The 20,145-nt window shown below is 37.5% G+C and overlaps 1 protein-coding gene across 1 annotated transcript in view; it reads left to right on the forward strand.

The window, feature by feature from the left end:
- Positions 1-20,145, forward strand: part of cntn5 (contactin 5) — a 460,526-nt gene that overhangs the window by 142,840 nt on the left and 297,541 nt on the right. The window contains exon 2 of the mRNA XM_079825767.1: positions 2,093-2,211. Coding sequence (XP_079681893.1) covers positions 2,157-2,211 — 55 coding nt within the window. The 5' untranslated portion in view covers positions 2,093-2,156. The remainder of the gene's footprint in view (positions 1-2,092; positions 2,212-20,145) is intronic.

Genomic DNA, 20,145 nt, shown 5'->3' on the forward strand with positions numbered 1-20,145 from the left:
CACATTTTTTACAAGCACACCTGCAGAACGTTCTCATTGATATCATTTTTGATCGGCAGGCCACAGCACCATGAATATAAATAATGAGAATTGTTGGTTTACGCTACTCAGTCTCGGTCAGTCTGCACGTTTATGTGTGTGCGTGTGCACTGAGGTGAGGCGCAGGCAGGTGTTATTAGTAATGGATGGATAGAGGACTGAGAGAGAGACTGTAAGAGCTGGTCTAGTCTTTCCTCAGGCTCTCCACAGGACTCCATTAATTGCATCCAGTCTCAAAAACTAATATTTGTTCTCTAGTTTTTTTTTATGCAAAACATTATTAAATAAACCTGCTGTAGTATGTGTGTGTTGATATGGGCAGCTGCTCGACTATTAGAGGTCTGATCGTACGTGTGTGTGCTTTGGTGTGGTTGGAGGACGGTGTGTCTGTTTTTCAAGCATCTGGCTGCTCTATCACACCTGAAGCAACATACTCATCTGTGCTTTGATCATTGAGACTAATGCATTCTTGCACACAGACTCCCCTCTCTCTCTCTCTCTCTCTCTCTCTCTCTCTCTCTCTCTCTCTCTCTCTCTCTCTCTCTCTCTCTCTCTCTCTCTCTCTCTCTCTCTCTCTGCTCAAATGTGAGAGTTGATTAAAGAGGAGGAGTGTAAACTTGTAGTTTTACTTTTTTGAAAAAAGTACTGTGGCACTTCCATGGTTGAGCTGGAGTAAACTACTATGGAATTTAAGATATAAACATACTGTATAGTATTTTTCATATACTGTACTATGTCACTTAAAATAGTTGTCAGCTTATATGGACTTTTGACGCTGATGGTATTTTCAATCATCCATCAAAATGTTATGATCACAATAAAGTCACGTAGAAAATTGCAGAAATGCCCAAAAAAATCTAGATATAATTATATTTTATATTATATCATATTATATACAGTATAACCAATGTAATTATGGAAATATGGAAAAATCTTGCCTATACAAAAATGATCTGTGTATCACCTAAATTACTTCAAGTACTGCATGGTGTGTATGCAGGGCAGTGTTGCCAAGTCCGCGGTTTTCCCGCAGAATTGGGCTACTTTAACACTGTAGCCGCAGGCTGTTTTCATGTCCGCGGGTTGAAGCGACCCCAATTATGTGATATTTAGCCCTAGGAATGCGAATTTTAGCTGGGGAACCCTGCCAAAAAAACATATATTTACCCCCCAAACACAATTTTTACTGACTCTATTGGGCTTGTTTTGGGCTAGTTTTGAGGAGGAGCAGGGCTATTAACTAAAAACAAAAAAAGAAAAGAAAAAATGATAGAAATAAACAAAGTTGCTAAAATTGTAACAAAAATGTAATTGGAAAACATAAATATATATAAAAAAACTAATTCAGCTACATAAAAACACAACTATAATAAATAATAACTATAAGATATAATAGTACCTCAATGATACTAGCAACACTGTGAAGTTAGGTACCTGGACAATACTGTTGTAATACTATGAGGGTATAATGTGCAAATAGTAATGTGCACTTCAAAAAAAAAGTAAAAGAAAAAAAATGACATCCTATCCAATATTACAAATATAATAAACTGATTTTAGGACTATTATTATTATTATAATTTTTTTATTAATATTATTGTGGCATTTTTTTGTGACTAGTGATAATTTGTGACTAAATGTCCTGGTGCGGTACAATAAGGAAAATAGGGGGGAATGGAGAAAAAGGCTCCATTTTCATACAAAAAAGCATTTATTTTTTATGATTATTGTTAATTTCTTTTAGTTTTTGCTGGGATATTGAGATATATGTTTTTGTGAAATGTATTGTGAATACTGTGCACTGTCCAGAACTTTCCATGGTGTTTTTTATGGTAATACCATGGCATTTTAGTTCGGGTTCTGTTTGCCATTGCTCTGTTTCAGCTGAGTTTGCTCCAGAGCAGATACCTGATACTTCAAGAACCATCAGGTTGAGCTCTCAGAGCTGATTTATAGAACAACAGCATTTTCAGTTATACTAACCTACCTCTTTCTTTCACTCCTACTCACATATTCACTCTGTCCCTTTCTGTTGTCCACTTGTTTTTCATAGGCACTGCTTTAATGAAGAAACAGACCTACTAACAAACTCACTGAAGGGACCCTCCAGAACAAGTATGGGGTCACCATGGAAACCACTTCTCCTGCTGTCAGTTATCAGCGGCCTAGCAGGTATGAGAGCGGCGGTGCGATTATATCAAGATAAGAAACTGCCTCCTCTTAGCTGTCTCTTTCTTTCTCTCAGCAACATTGACAAAGACCTGCCATGAAACACTTTTTTTTGTTTTGTTATTCAGGACTTGTTAGTGCTCGACTTCCTTTTCACATTATCTGCAGCTCTCATAACGCCATTGAGGTATTGACTTGAACTGTTAGCATGGTAATGGCTTGGTTAAGTAAACATCAGATAGCATAATTGACGTCTAAAATGTAGTCTTGAATGTGTAATGTTGTGAGTCTTTAGCAGATAAAGAAGCCCTGGGTGTGCAATTATTGAACAGATGTTTGCACCAAACCAAGCTACGGCACACATGCTTGGTCGCGAGCTGAAACATTCCTATTAGCATGCTCATGTTTCGCATGCCGTCTTTTGAAGGACCGCTTTGTAGAGACGGCTTCTGTTCTGAAAACTGATAAAAGGAATTCTGAAGATCAGAAAGTGGAATAACAATATAAAAGCTGTGTGGCTACCCAAGCAATACTGTTATGTCCAATTAGACTTGTTAAATACCTACGGTTATTGACTTATTTATTGCTAAACGGCTTTATACTTGTTACGCATCAGTTGTTCCACTAATCTGATTGGTCGAGCAACATTCCAGTAATGCTGATTAGAGAACTGGAACATTTCCCTGTTGGTTTCACTCTGCTTGTCTGTGTTTGCTACAAAGATCAACATGGTGAGGCAAAAATTTACAGAATAGTTCGCTTTTGAGTATATTGTGCATGAAAAATCAGTTACTTAAAGTTGGCATGAAACGGAAGACGGATAGTCTTTTCTTCCCTATTGTTATGCATATCCGAATGAGATGACTTCTCAAACAAGAAAAAATATAGGGCGGGTCTTGATTTTGTCTCTCAGGAATTGATTGGATCGTTGAGGTTTGCTATTGGTCCATTTCTTGTGAGTGACAGGTTGTCCCGCCCCCCGCACTAGTAAACACATCATCAGAGAAGAGAAGAGATGTCGCTGTAAGAGTTAGTAAAGTTACTTTGACTACGAGGGCACATGAATAAAAACATTTAAATAAATAAATATATATATATATATATAAAGCACACACACACACACACACACACACACACACACACACACACACACACACACATACTGTATATATGGTGACTTTACATATGAAAATTGTTTATAGATATCCAACGGAATCAGAGCAGTACACTATAATACCCATTTTGCTTGTACGATAGCAAAAGATAGATATGCATAAATATATTGCATTGTAAACGTATTTAAGATAAACTTTAAAACCTCATTAATGTATTTAAAGAATTCTTAAAACAGATTAATTAATGAATACTTCTGTGCACAGTGCTTTATGAATTTATGAAAGGCTTGACCTCAGTTCAATCATTTTTTGTTCTTTTTGCAGTGCAGTGCAGTTCAGTTGAACTTCTGAAATAATCATCACTTTTATATAATAATACATGTTCATTTAAAACTGAAAATATGAATTGCACTAAGTGTTTTTGGAGCCTGGTCACACAGTTTATATCACTCAAACCCACACAGCATCTGAGCAAAGAACAGAATGCACACACACACACACACACAGAAATCACACATGAAATCAGAATTTTCAGTTTTTTCAGATTTCACTTTCATTTATTCAGTGTTGCACATTTCAAAAAAGGCATCCATGATATAAAGAGCAGCATTTTTTTTAAAACAATAAATAATTCTTCTCATGCTTGAGCAAATATTATAGCTAGTAGTGGGTGGCCTCGCAGTCTGCCCACATAGGCAACTGCCTTCTCGGGCAACATCCTAACTGAAATGAAACCTCATACGTGAATGATTTGGAACACTCCACAGTATGGAATCTTTAGCTTAGCAACATGTCAACTGTCAAAATCCACTGTCAGTCAATTCTCTCATGAGCTTTACACAAGGAAAACCATGTGTGTTCTCATGTGAGGTGCACTGGGTAAACACTGACAGACGATTTTGACAGTGTAGCTAAATGTTAAAATGTTGCTACGCTAATAATTTAACATAAGAGATGTTTTTATTATGGGGAGTTACCAACCTCTGTGGCTCTACCATTGGAGAGAGAATCAACTTGGATCACACGATGTCATTGAAATACTCTGTTTCCAGATACCATAGAAATAAGTAGTGCCCACTGATCTATATCAATGACTGGATTGCTCATTGTGATCTTGACTCAGTGTGATCCAGGTTTATGGCAGGGGTTAGTTTAGTGTATGTGGTATGTTATTTCTAACACGATATAGCACAAACGTCCCCCAATTTTGTGATTGGTCTACCGCTTGCAACACTTGTCGGAAGCTAAACGCCCATCATACCTCAGCAATTGTACTCAATGTAAAGACAGTGATGGCGTCGATTTTACCATATCAATCTGAGTGCAAGTCCGTTGATGAAACAACTAGTTATTCAACCTGAAACTCCATCGCAAGGATGACTTTAGCAGGATGTTTCTCAGTGATACTCTACACAGATTGAGGCACATTATGAGATGTTGCAACTGTAATTCCTCACCATCAGCATTAACAAGTGTACGTCCATCAACAAACCGATGTGTATATTTCAAATTTTTTGTGATGAATATGTGGGAATCAATAACAGCACATACATTAGCTGAGCACTAACGTGAATGACTGATGTAACATTAATGTTTGTAAAACAAATCTTGCTCCTTCCTTTATCTTTACCCAAAGTAGTAAGAACAACAGACAATCTGCATTAATATATACAGTTTTAGGTAATAGTGGCACACAGCTTATTGGCAGAAGTATTTGAGTAAGACAGCAATAACGTGAGTTAGCTGGTTAGCCAGAAACTTACGACACAAACTACATATTTTTAACAGCCGGTAGAAAATATGTATATCAATAATTATTCATACTTACAGGTTGTGATTCTGAGGAGCAAGCTTGTCCAAATAAACTGGGTACTGACCCATTTTTCAAGAGCAAGCGTTTTGCAAATCTTGTGTTGAACTCAGAGATTTGAGAAACAGTCGTAAGTGAAATTATGTGTTTGAGGGTGGGACAAGTTGTTTGCGGGCAGACAATGTACAACATAGTAGGGCATGTTCTAGTGACGTAGAACCGTGGCACAGTGGGATTTAAATTACAGATAACTTGTTTAGGTGGTTCAGGGTCGAAGGCACCATCTTGTGACTGAAAAACACTGAACCACCACGGGTTACAAAGGAAGACTTCAAGGGTTTCACGGCTGGAACTTTACTTTTTAAAGTTTTAAATATGGATATTTATTCTTACACAAACGCATCGATTCGCTTCAGAAGGCCTTTTATTAACCCCCCAGAGCCGTGTGGAGCAGTTATTTGACGGACAGATGCATTTTTATGGACTTCAAAAACAGAGCTACAACTATTATAAAGCTTGGATTAGCCAGGACTTTTTTAATATAACTCAGATTGTATTCGTCTGAAGGAAGAATGTCATATACACCTAGGATGACTTGAGGGTGAGTAAATAATGGGTTAGTTTTCATTTTTGGATGAACTATCCCTTTCAGCATTCATTTCAACATATATGGTAAAAACACATCTTTTCAGCAATAGATAAAGGCTTAAAACAGTTTAGAACTGTTTTTCTTCGCGGAAGCTTGGCGTAAGAGCTAATAAAATATTTAAACTCAGGACAATATTTAGTGTCTAATTTACTTGAGACAAGTAGCCGTGGACTCCGCTTCGCATCGGGGTCCTGATCACTCTGTCGGGGTTTATTCTGCGATAACAATTGGCTGGATGTACATTATCCCTTACTTATCGTGCACTTTCGACTTTACAACTTTGCAGAACGTTTACATTCACAAACAGCTATATTACACACTGCATAAAAGGGAATATAATAATAAAAATAAAAAAACATAACAGGGGCTTTAAGCCTTTACCGCCAGTCACCTGACATTTAATTGCCGAATGGCTGCAGTATTGTATGTACGTATGTACAACAAAAAACAAATTAAAACGTCAGATTCACATTTTGAATAAAATTCAACACACTTTTTTTTTCACTGGACATTTTGCTTTGAAGGTTTGCAGGAAGCAATATAATTTTGCATATATCCCCACGAGTCATAAGGGTCAGTTTCAGTTTGTTCGCCATTCTAGGTTAATATTTTCACAGAGCTTTTAGCAACTAAATTTCTGTCATTGCAAAATACGGAAAAATCTCATTGTTGGGACAATAGAACTTATTCACAGGAGCGCCATCTTTGATTTCAAACAGGACTAAAAGCGAGGCTGTGAGGGATGGACATACATCTCTTCAGTGGGTTGTACTGTTATTTAATGTGCTTTCGGATTGTACTGCTGACGAAACACTGCAAAAATTATATTTCCGAGAAATTTCAGTAGACAAAAAACCCCCCCAGACAATAACCTCTGGAAAATTATGAGTGATCTAGGAGCTTTATACAGCTTTTTACAACAGATGCCATTGAAAACACTGTAAGTCTATCGCAGCCTTGCTTTCATACCTGTCATGGCGCTGTACTGAATTTGTCAAATTCTTAAATTCTGCTACGTTTTTAATCAGAGCTTATGACACCTGGGACAATAATAGTGTGATATTTGTGTTTAACTATTTATAATTAGATTATTCTTTTTTTATTTGTTTAATTTGCATAGGGACATCTCTATGTTGTACTGAGTTCATTTTAGTCTTGTTTGTCAGATCTTTTTTAGCTTTGGTATCAAACCCCCTTTAGCACTTAATCTCTGTGAAAGGTTCAGCAGGTGACCGTCTTCCCCCGGGCCATGTCTGTCTCTGAATATAAACACTAATGCTGGTGGGAACAAAGTGAGCGGGGCACAGGAACACTCACTACGAAGTGATACCATCTGAGACTCCTGGTGTGCTTCAAAATGAAAATGTCGATTGGGGTTTGGAGAGAGACAGAGATGGGGTGAGGGTTGAATGAGGGAAGGAGAAAAAACAAGCTATGTGAGATGCCAACCTGCGAATGTTGGTGTTAGAGGTGCCTGTCAAATGTGTGATCTGCATGATGACTTTTCTGAGGTTGTGCAACTTATATTATGAACCTCGGAGGTGAAACATCTCTCCATTTTCACTTTTATTTGCTATTTTAAGTCATTCAGGGTGATTCTATGTTTGGGGTGTGATTCCCAATGGCAGGATTCTTACTGTGTGATATTTAAGAAGTGAAAGATTTTTCCCCGCTAGGAAATCAAGCAAGCTGATCCATTTGCCCATCTGGGCCATTTAGAATGGCATTTTGGTCTCCCCACAGGTAATTCCTGCATCCACACGTGACCTGCAATTGTAGCTGATATATTTTCTAAGGGGTAAACATATGAATTGAGCCTGACTGGGGTAAAATTGGACTGATAATCTTTTGCCGGACCATTTTTTTCCCCACTCTGCCTGTAGCAATCTGAGGTACGTGCAGAAGGCATGACAATACTTCACAATCTGTTTACTGCGAGGCAAATAAGTAATTTGTTCTCCGTGACTTGAATTGTTGCCTGACAGACTTTGTGGCTCTTCTAGTTTCCAACAGTTAGAAACTTTTCCTCCACATGTCAGGGACAAACACAATAGCCTTATACAGTAGTAACTAGCTAAAGGTAGTGATATTACCAGCTTGACTACATTTCTCCGTAGTGTGACAGTAGCTTAGCTCGTAAAAATAGTGTATCTTTTTCAGTAATAAGCTACAATTTCAATGTAGCTCCCCAACACTGTCTTTTGGGGAAGCTACATTGAAATTTTAGTTTGTCAAGCTAGAAGCTACTCAAAAAGTAAAGTAGTTCAACAGCTACTAAAATATCGGGGGGAAACATAGTTAGTGTATACACTATCAGCTAGAAATAAATAGTGGCTACATTGATGCTATTTGGATTAAATGAAAAAAAAAATGGTGAAGAAAAACATTATTCCTTTTGATTAGGGATGGAGCTAAACTCTGCAGGACCAAAGTTGCCCAACCCTACTAGGACAAGTCGACAAGTGCAATGTAAAATTGTTTGTATTTTACAAAAAAATTGGATGTGAATGAGGCTTTAACCATAAGTTTGTCCAAACTATATGAAAAGCCCATTTTAAATGTAATTCTGTTCCCTTCATAGTTAACAAATAGCAAATATGCCATGCCCATGTATAGTTTATAAAAATACAAAAATTATGTAAATATATGTGACCCGTTTCTGGCAAAATGAGTCGGAATGCACATGACAGATCCGAAGCGTGCGCACAGAAGCCTCTCAGACAGCGCATGATCCCGATATACACATAATCACAGAATTACATTATTTGAAAATATCATATGTAAGGCAGCATAAACCAGCCAGGGCCAACATGGAATTCATGCTGGATGTTTTTCAGCAGGGTATCTATATATTTTAGCATATCAACAATGTTAAAGAGTGTGCATATGTGTAAATGTGTTTTGGAACCCCAGAGTGTGACATAAAAGGAAAACCTGCGATGAATCAAACATCAAACATGACAAAACAACATGATGGTTTCAGTAGAATCTTTGAGAAAGCATGTTGTGGAGGAACCTGCTGACTGAATGTACTGTATGTACACGGGAGTAGTGTTCACCAAATACTGCATGTTAATGTGATTTAAAAAAAAAAAAGAATGGTTTTCTGTTGTTTGTGTAAATTAAGTACCATAATATGACATGAATAAGACTTCTGGCCTCTACGGTCAGGTGGACGAGTGGTGCTTGTCACCTGTTGCTTTCCAGTGGCTTCACTTTCTCTGTTCCTCTGAGTTGGAATGAGCTGATTTAAAAAAAAAAAAAAATTATAATCTTTACAGCTTCTGCTTATTCTTAAAGAAAGATAAGTGCGAGGTGGGTTCCTTTTAGATGTTTGAAGGCCTGATGGCCTACCATGTTCTGGATCATTTGAAGGTTGATAGACTTCAAGTTGTTGCGTGGTGTGACAAGTGCTACATTACATTGTTTGGTCACATTAGAAAGAATCGTCAAGGACACTGTCCTAGCATGTCCTCTCTCGTATGTGGCAATCTTTTATTGTACTGAATCGTTTCATTGGGTTAGTTGTCTCAAAACACCTATTTAATGATTCATCACTCCATATAGTTCCCAGATATACAGTAGTTGTATTTTTTTTCTTTTTCTTTTATGGGCTTCTTGTCTGTATTGAATGTGATGTAGCATGTGCCATTACCCACTCTGCCAGGACTTTAAACCTGCACTGCTTGTAGTGTAGCACTTTGACTTGACTGTAGGTTCACTACTGCTGACTTCAAGTCCACTTGGGATGTTCCTCCATACAAGCTCAGAAGCTGTAAATGTGATGTACGTTCAGGGGATTGTTGGTTGATGAACACATAAACATTCATAATTGAACTTTGCAACATCAACACTGTTATTGAACTGAATTATATCAATTATATCAACATTGAACTGACTTGAGCTAAAAAGTGTCATTAAGCCTTGTTTATACTTTTGCCTGGCTCCGCAGCGCGAGCCTCCACTGACTGTGCACGCTCCTCTCCAAACGGACGAGGCGTTTATACTTGACGCGCTCACCGTTGTGCTATTCTTTGAAACGACAGAGGGCGACTCGGAGTAATTGTTCTATAAACCATCAGGAAACAGCAGTGAGAAGGAGTAGAACAATGTACACAGGTGACAATATTTATTTTTTTAAAAACCAAAATAATTGTGTAAAACTCAGTAAACATTGATATTATTACTTGTGACATGAGAACAAAATGTATGTAGGCCTACACATGTACATACAACTAAATTAACAATCTCTTAAATATTTCCTAATTTCACTAAACATTTTCATTTAGTTTCGTGAGCATTTTTTATTAAACATGGATCTTTATTTTCGATAAAAGGGCTTATTTATGCTTTTGTAGGCTCATTTTGTAAATATAAGCAACTAATTTGTAGGTGCCGGTGTGATGAGACTTCATGCTCGGCTAGATTCGCCTTGAACTTGTGCATCTTTGGATGTGGAGCCGCGTGAAAAGTTACAAAAAGTGCGCTGCACACTGCCAAGCAAAATGGGGTCTTGCGCACTCAATGTGCATTACCGCCCACTCCGTGATGACGTCAGTTTTGCCGCGCACACCCTCGTGCTTGTGCGGACACGTCGAATATAAACAAGGCTTTACTGCCTTCGGTAGAGTTGCTATATAGCTGAATCAGATTTGTTTCATGACTGATAAAGTTTACACCATTGAGGCCTGGTTTCACAGACAGGGCTTAGACTAAGCCAGGATTATGCCTTAGTTCAATTAGGGCTTTTAAGTATATGCTATACATGTGTCAAAAACATTACTGGTATGCATCTTGAGACAAAACAATGGCATTGACATATTTTAAGATATATCAGTGCAAGTTACTTTCAGTTAGAACAGCTCAAACATGCATTTTAGTCTGGGACTAGTTTAAGCTTTGTCTATGAAATCAGGGGTGACACTGTTATTGAACTGAATTAAATCTACTCTGAACTAAATTGAGCTGAATAATGACAATATTGCCTTCTGTAGAGCTGCTTTATACCGTAGCTGAATTGAATTTGTTTCATAAGTGAACTTTGCAGCAATGACACTGTTATTGAACTGAATTATATCAACATTGTACTAAATTAGCTGAATTTACACTGTTGTCTTGTGTAGAACTGCTTTATAACAAAAAAATCTAAGTTTCATAATTGTTGAATCGTTTTATTATTGATGAATTTTGCAACAATAACACTGTTATTTTCCTGTTTATTACTTGTGAAGCTGCTTCGAAACCATTTGTATTGTTGAAAGCTCTATATAAATAAAAAATACTTTATTTGCCAATAAACAGTTTTAAAGACGGGGTGCTTTTTAGAGCTAGGACAAAAACAACAATTGATGCTTTAACTGTCTATTCAATCATTCTCATTCTGCCAAAGAGAATGATGGGAAATGCAGTTTTGTTACGCAATTCTGAAGCCTCATTAACCAGTTAAATGAGTAGTATCATCTGGCAAGTTTTATTATTCTTCATCAGCAGTACATAAAAGAGGTACAAGATAATTGTGCACAATTAAAAGCTTAATTATTACAAATTTGTTTCCGCCATGATTCTTTAATCGACACACCCTTAATTTGGAATGTCTGAAAGAAAATTGTGCCATTCATGCATGTTTATCTTTGAAATACAGTCTAAAATTTGCTTCCCCAACACTGGAATGTAGCATTGTTATGGTGCTTTGCATGTTAAAACCCTGAACTTCTGCCCGATTAACAAATGCCAGCATCTGCCTCAGATGTTTGCTTTAGTTCTGCTCTGCTGTTGATTCCAGTCTTGTTTTAACATTTCCTGCCCACTGATACTTGTAGACACAAACAGTTCAGCAGCATAATAAAGTAAAATCACAAGTTTAACTCAACCGTTTTGTGATCTGGCTGAAGGTTTTTCTTCTGACAGAATGCTAACTTTGCTAGTGCTAACTTTACACAGAGGTGTAAAGAGTACATGAAGACCATACTTAAGTAAAAGTGCAGATACAGTGAAAATGACTCCACTGCAAGTTACAAGCTTACCAATTTCAATACCACTTGAGTAAAAGTCTTAGAGTGTCTGATTTTAACAGTATTTCAACTCAAACGGAATGTAGGCTCAAAGACAAGAAACAGTCAATTTGTGAAGTCAAAGTAAAAATGAACTCCTCAATATTGCAATCGACACAGCAGCCTCTTTAACGTCTCAAGTCTCATTTAAGCTCAAGTGCTCAAAAAGGGCATAAGAAAACCAATATCCTTCAAAAAGCTTCGGTATAGCAGGTAAATAAAATAATGTTAACTATAGTAAAAAGCTAAAAAAAATTCAAGCTTACTTGCACTGGATGTGCTGGTTTTGGCCTCATCACCGGCTGCAGCCACATCCAAATCTCATATATGAAGCACCTGTGGTTCACAACTACCTGGTAATGCACTCACATTCGTGTAACGTAAAGTGTAAAATTCACAAGATACACTATATTGCCAAAAGTATTGGGACACCACTCCAAATCCTTGAATGCAGGTGTTCCAATCACTTCCATGCATGGCCAAAGGTGTATAAAATCAAGAAAGGCATGCAGACTGCTTTTACAAACATTTGTGAAAGAATGGGTCGCTCTCAGGAGCTCAGTGAATTCAAGCATGTTACTGTGATAGGTTGCCACCTGTGCAATAAGTCAATTTGTGAAATTTCCTCACTACTAAATATTCCACGGTCAACTGTTAGTGGTATTACACCAAAGTGGAAGCAGTTGGGAACAACAGCAACTCAGCCACGTAGTGGTATAGGCCACGTAAAATCACAGAGCGGGGTCAGCGCATGCTGAGGCGGGCAGTGCGCTGAAGTCGCCCTTTTCTGCAGAGTCAATAGCTACAGACCACCAAACTTTGTGTGGCCTTCAGATTAGCTCGAGAACAGTGCGTAGAGAGCCTCATGGAATGGGTTTCCAAGGCCGAGCAGCTGCATCCAAGCCTTACATCACCAAGTGCAATGCAAAGTCCAATGCACTGGACTCTAGATTAGTGGAGACGTGTTCTCTGGAGTGGCGAATTAGGGTTCTCAGTCTGGTAATCCGATGGACGAGTCTGGGTTTGGTGGTTGCCAGGTAAACGGTACTTGCCTGACTGCATTGTGCCAAGTGTAAAGTTTGGTGTGGGGTTGTTTTTCAGAGGTTGGGCTTGGCCCCTTAGTTCCAGTTAAAGCAGTGGTCGGGAACCTATGGCTCGCGAGCCACACCTGGCTCTTTGACAAAAATAATGTGGCTCAGGTCTCTCACCCTTTACCAACAAATGATCGATAAAAGAAATTAGACACATCAACAGAGATGGGCTCTCTGCAGAAAAAAGCAGCCAATTACAATTCCCTTGTTGTACAGCCTACCGAAGTTAATGAAACGTATGATAATTAATAACTAATATTCAAGTTGTACCGGCCGTGCGCGTTCAGTGCTGTTAGCGAGTGTCACGAGTCTCGCGACAGCAATCAATACCCACTTATGTTTCTGTGGTAACAGCTTCTCCTCTGGGATTCAAGCAGCTGTGGCTTGTTTAAGGTAACCGTAAACCATTTTTAGAACAGCAGCGAAAATGTAAAAGTAGGCTATACAAACTATATCCTTTTATTGAAACTGGTGGTCTGCTGGTGGAAAAAGACATTTCGAAACATTTCACACGTGGGTACTTTCGCTTTTGCCGCAGAGACCCTTGTGATAAATAAATGTGTATTTATGATAATCCAAGCAGATTTCAGTTGATGAAAATGAATGATAAAAGCGCGATAAGTTCGTGAAAGACAACTGAATTACTGACAGGATGCTGTGCACGCGCTCCGAGCGCAACACGGACAAGCACAGCTTTGTCCTCGGCTGCACGTCAAATTAATAGACTACAGAAATATATCAAAATGCCAAGTCGAGTATTCCCGTAAACACAGTAGATGTTCACACACACACACACACACACACAAAGAGGATTTATAACTCAACCTCACAAAGCCCAGCACAATTAATTCCATTGCAACTTATTTATTGTTCGCTGCATATGTGTTTGTTTTTAGTTATGGACCTAATAATTACTATTGTTGAAATTTTATTGGGGAAAAAAAGCATATTTTTTAATAATAATTTCATATTATTTTTTACTGTGGCTCTATTGGAAAAATGCATTAACCAAAAATGGAAAAATGGCTCTTTGGTCAAAAAAGGTTCCCGACCCCTGAGTTAAAGGAACTCATAATGCTTCAGCATAATAAGACATTTTGGACAATTTCATGCTCCCATCTTTGTGGGAACAGTTTGGTGATGGCCCCTTCCTGTTCCAACATGACCATAAAGACATGGATGAGTGAGTTTGGTGTGGAGGAACTTGACTGGCCTGCACAGAGTACTGAAATTTTGTAGCAGAAATGTAGCCATGCAAAACTTTATGTTTAATTGCATTATACAATAATGTATAGGAGTAAAGAGTACATTGAAGCTCAAAGTACAAGTTAGCCAAAATAAATTTAAGTACAGTAGCTAATTACATTAACTCAAATACTTTACACGATACCAAACAAGCATCACAAAAAGCATTCCCATTAACACATCTCATCATTTAATTGAATATGTTTGGGTGTAAGGCAATGTTTGATAATTGTTCTGTGAAAAAAAAAACATGTTCACAACCATTCTTGGTTATTCATGAGTAAAATGTTTTGACGTAGTATAGATGTGATATTTTAATACTACAGCATATTAAAACTGCTCTGTTTCCCAGCGATACAGATTTTGAAACATCCTTTGAAACGGATGGGTGCACTGCAGTAAATGTGTGATACTGATGTGCTGCTCACACCACACATGGTGGCGGAGGAATTTTTACTGTCTCAGTTTTAAATACTGGAACTATTTTATATTTGATCATTTATATATCAGTGTATAATGAATAAGGAGCATACACATTGAAAAAGCAATTGCATGACTTATAAGCAGGGCCACACGGAATCTGGAATTTTTTTGTGATTTCTGCATAATGGTTTTAAAAGTTTTAAAAAGATCTAAGACTATTGGAACTGAAAGCATTACAAATAAAATATAAAATATTCACTTCTTAACTTTTATTTAAGGTTTACGATACAAATCCAAATAGAACAACTTGTTTTTTAAACAAAGCTTGGTCTCTCTTATAGTACATCCACTAAAAGATTAAAAAAAATATTGCTTTATCAATTGTATTGTACATAAATCATTAAATAAAAAAGTTCATATCATTCAACAATAGAGAAAAATGAATAAATACCTACCGAAGTAAATAAATTAACAATTTTTAATAGCTTTAAATAAGTAATTTTTGTAGACAAGTGATGTTTCCTTAACTCATCCGTGGTCAATTTTATTTTAGACACTTTTCAAAATATCACTCTCTCACAAAAAAAAAAAAGTATGCTTCTCAAACGACGGGCACTACAATCTGCAGAGTTTTCTGCGGAATTCTGCGTGCTCATATTCCTGCTTATAAGTAATAATACAAATACTATAAATGTAACTATAACTGTTATTTTAATGCACTATAGGTTGTAATTAGTCATTATAAATATATGTATCGTAATACTTATTAAGTATAAATGGAGTTATAATTCATTATAAGCATGTGCTTCATAGAAAGTGTTACAGAAATTATATATCCTAAAACATAGTATTTTGAAAATAGTATGGCTAAGTATTTAAATTATTATAATTTTTTTTTTTTTTTATTAAATTTTATGACATGGTAATATGTTAATATTGACTTTTACTCATCTGCCACACTTTTCAGAAGTAGATAAATGGGGTTAAATTAGTGAATTTAATTAGTATTTGGTGTTCTGTTATTGATTAACAGCGCTAGCTGACATACAACATTAAATATTGAAAAACATGATATGCTGGTATAGCATTGTCATCATCATAATGGGCAACAGCTCTGGATGTTGCTTTTTGTTTCCTACAAAATATTCACCGTGTTGAAGTGTCTCAGCACGAACGGCAGGATCAGATGAGTCTGTGTGAATTAAACATCCTTTACTTTGTATCAAAATGAACTGTCGACTGCTGCTGGACTGCAGCTGAGTCAGAGACCGATACATAATGGGTCTATGTGGACACCTGCATTAAGAATAAACCGCCACTTCATGCTGATGGTCCACCGGAGAGCCACACTTAACAGCCATTACTCTCAGCTATGTGCTTACACACCGGAAAATAAATGCATGCGCAGGCGTCCTGCACACCACAGTAAATATTGCACAAAAAGGTCACGCTGCCACTGACTTAAAGCTTATTGAAGTGTTACCATAAAGGAACATTTTGAATTTTAATGACTTCTCAAAAACTCAATTGATTTTTTTGCAGGCGTTGTTTCTTTGCTGACTAACTTTTATCGGCTTTCAGGTGGAAAGAACTCTTTAAACTTGTTTTATACTTTATAGGTTAAAAAAATGCATACTACCATTTAAAAGTTTGGACTTTCAGTATTTTTGCCGGAAATCTCGCATTTTTTTAAACCCCCAAAAAACGTTCAGCCAATAAGAATTAGCATATACACCAATTAGGCATAGCATTATGACCACTGACAGGTGGGTTATGCAGCTAGTGAACATTTTGTCCTTAAAGTTGATGTGTTAGAAGCAGGAAAAGTGGGCAAGAGTAAGGATTTGAGCGAGTTAGACAAGAGCCAAATTGTGATGGCTAGACGACTGGGTCAGAGCATCTCCAGAAATGCAGCTCTTGTGGGGTGTTCCCGGTCTGCAGTGGTCAGTATCTATCAAAAGTGGTCCAAGGAAGGAACAGTGGTAAATCGGCGACAGGGTCATGGGTGGCCATGGCTCATTGATGCATGTGGGGAGTGAACGCTGGCCTGTGTGGTCCAATCAAACAGACGTAGCTACTGTAGCTCAAAATGCTCAATAAGTTAATGCTAGTTCTGAAAGAAAGGTGTCAAAATACACAGTGCATCGTAGTTTGCTTGGCTGCAAAGCAGACAATGAGTTTGAGGTGTTGACTTGGCCTCCAAATTCCCCGGGACTCATTAGGGCTGGGCAATTTTATCGATTCTGAGATATAAATCGATATTTTTTCTCCCAAGAAAGTATAGATTTTTAAGCCACGAGTATCGATACATAAGTCCCATTAAAATCCCTGTGTTTACCCCCATTTGCGTTGCAGGAAGAGCGATTTGGTCAGCCAGTCGCTAGTAACGCTGTAGAGCAAGTTACCCGCACTACTAACTTTACACAGACGCCGACGTCTACCTCTTCTTGTTTACGGAGTCAGAGCGAGGAGATTCAAAAAAATGGCGGCGAATATAAATCCAGCGTCTTCATGCTTAAAAGCAGATGTGTGGGAGAACTTTGGGTTTAAAAAGAAGAAGGAAAGCGACGACTTAGACTCAGGGGTCAACAACATGAGTCGCCCGCAAGGACCACACGAGTTTTCCGCGGGTCTGTTCTAAAAATAGCTCACCATAGCAGCTGCGTTCAGTCGCTTCCGTGTTAATTTAAGCGCAGGGCTCCAGACTGAAGCCGAATATATACTAGTGTCTGTAAATAATAACCTGCAAAATACTATTTAAATATTACTCCTGCATGTTCTGCGTCTGTGTGGATGACGAGCGCCGCGCGCGCACTCGCTCTTGTAGTCTCTGCCGACATGAAGGCATAAACTGTCACTTCATGAGAATTTACCGTTTCATTTGAGAAAACTGGCTGCGTCTCATTCTGCTCCTGGTTCAGTAGTTAGGGCACTGATCAGGACACAAGTCAATGGGCTGAGCCCTGACTGAACTAGGGAGCTGAATGAGAATGAGACGCGCACCCACTGTCATATCATCATGAACACAGACACTGGTAATCACGGCAACCCGTCAAAATAAAAGTTCGGTTTAACGTGAAGAGATTGACTACAGATTGTAGCCTACAGTAAATTTAGCTACGTCTTTATGTAATAATAATACGTCTCTACTAATAATAATAATTATGAAATAAATAATACTAATTATACTACGGGGCCGTTGAATGCTTGAATCTGATTGGCTGATGAACGTTCTGAGGTGTGCAGTTATTTTCTGGGAGACGCACAGCGAACGTAGTTCCAGGCAGCTCTCTTGACCGCATTACAGTTCCAAATCACTGCGCATAGTTAACTGTAATAACGGAAATTACAGGACTAAAAAACAACAATATGACAGACGATTTTCCTAAAGTAATTCTTAATATTTACATATTATGAATATAAAACGTTCAACAACTGGGCGGCAGCAGTATTAGACAGTCCAGATGAAAAACAACAAAGGCAAGCTTTTCTGTCTCATTACTGAAATCACACATGCTCGCACACGCACTACAGTTTGCACAAAAAGCTGTCAGCGCTGCCCTGACAATTTGATCAGTTAAGTTATGGTTAGTAAAGTAAGTGAACGTACTTGAAAAATGTACTTAAGTACAGTAACAAAGTAAAAAAAAATATTTACTGTATACCACTGAATGACAAAGTGTCTAAAGTGGACCATTGAAATAAAGTGTAACCCAGCTTTTTTTCCCCCTACATTATAGCACTAGCAAAATTAAAACTCTTGCTCGACAATTCAGCAAATTTCAACATAAGACAAGCAGTGATACTTTTTTTTTTTTTTACAAAGCTTTAATTGAAATCGCATCTCGAGAAGGATTAATGTATTTGTTTTCCATTAGACAGTGATTGCACAGCTAATTTATTCCAATCTGAAATCAAGTACAAACACTAGCTGACTCTACAAGCTGTAATTAGTAATCAAAATCAGTTTTTTTGTTTTTTTTTGCTGATCACCGACCAAAGTATGATTGAAACAAGTCATTGTGCTCATATTTTTAAAAACTCTAACCTCACAGTACTGAACAAACTGTGTGCTTTCCCTCTCTTAAAGGGGAAAAAATGACAAAAAATCACCATAAACATATCATAGAATTAGTCCAAATGACTCATAGACGACATTTCAAGTCTTGGAAAGAACAGTCAAGTCAATAGCTCACTGAAGTTTGAGTTTTCAAGAAATAACTAATTATATGTCAGTAAGTAATTAACAAGTAAGTAAGGAAGTAAATAAATAGTGTTCTCTCACAATGGCAATTGAAGTTACAATTGTGGTACTGGGTGGGATTTATGTGTTGTTTGGAAACAAGCTGTTCAAAAATGTTATCCAAGTTGTTTCAGTGAGACTGAAAGAGTCTGTAATACCACAAAGTAGTTACATCTGCAAAAAGAAAATTGATTTGGAATGGACAGAGCACACCAGCTTCACCAGCAGAAACACTAATCATCATAATGGTGATATCAAATGAAGCACCTGTTTGCTACAAAGCAATATCAATAACACTAAATAGAGCTAAAATGACAGTCATTTACATGCTTCCATTAGTCATTATGCTTTAAATAGCAACATTTACTGACCAATGAGCAGCACCGGTCAGATTCAATCACAATATATTCTCAACTCCGATAAGTTTGACCAAATCAATAGCCTAGAAAACAGCAATCTTCTAAAGCTTAATCACATCAGTGAAATCTAAGTAGTTAATATAAAAGCAAATTATATTTTGCTGCATAGAAATGCATATTTACATGCATTGAATTCACAAAGAATGTCCTGGAGTATTTTCTGGCCCAAAGAGGAACCATGCATTTCTAAAGATGCATAAGCACTTCTCAATAATGTAGAAGTGTTACTACAGTAGGTTTTAATATTTAATTTCAACTGAGCAAGGTTGTGATTTAATGAAGTTTTTATTTGATCATTACTTGATTCGCTACATTGAAAAAATAAAAACTCCTTGTCCTTGTGTCCTTTATCAAGCTTGAAGGCTCTAGTTCACATTGCTTGAAATGTATGGAAATGAGCAACTGGTTTGGTCTTCAAAACACCTTCTTTTGAGTTCCACAGACAAAAGAAAGTCATACAGGTTTGGAACAACATAAGGCCAATAAATTTTGAGTTTTCAAGTATTTTAAGTGACCTTGCATTACCAGTGCCTTTAGTTATCACTCTTTGGCTGGCAGGCAAAATACTTTAATACAGTTCTGTGGGGGAAACCCAGACAAGCATGTTTTACTGTTCGGTGCCACTGTGTGGGACCATTACTGATGAAGGTTTAAATCCTACAGTTCTCTCAAGCTGAAAATATAGTAATTGCTCTACCGAGGTTTCCACATTGCCAGCTGAATTTCTACACCTCGCCGGCGCTGCGTGTGCGTGGGTTAATATGTGGAATGATACAAAGATTATCAGGATGAAAAGATCAAAAAACAAAAACAAAATGCGATGCAGAGAGATTGCAGAAGATTATGAAGCTTACTCATGAGGATTAATCTCTAAATGCTCATTAAAATCAGC

The sequence above is a fragment of the Gobio gobio genome (assembly GCF_949357685.1).
Source record: "Gobio gobio genome assembly, chromosome: 9".
In the NCBI taxonomy this organism is placed as follows: Eukaryota; Metazoa; Chordata; class Actinopteri; order Cypriniformes; family Gobionidae; genus Gobio; species Gobio gobio.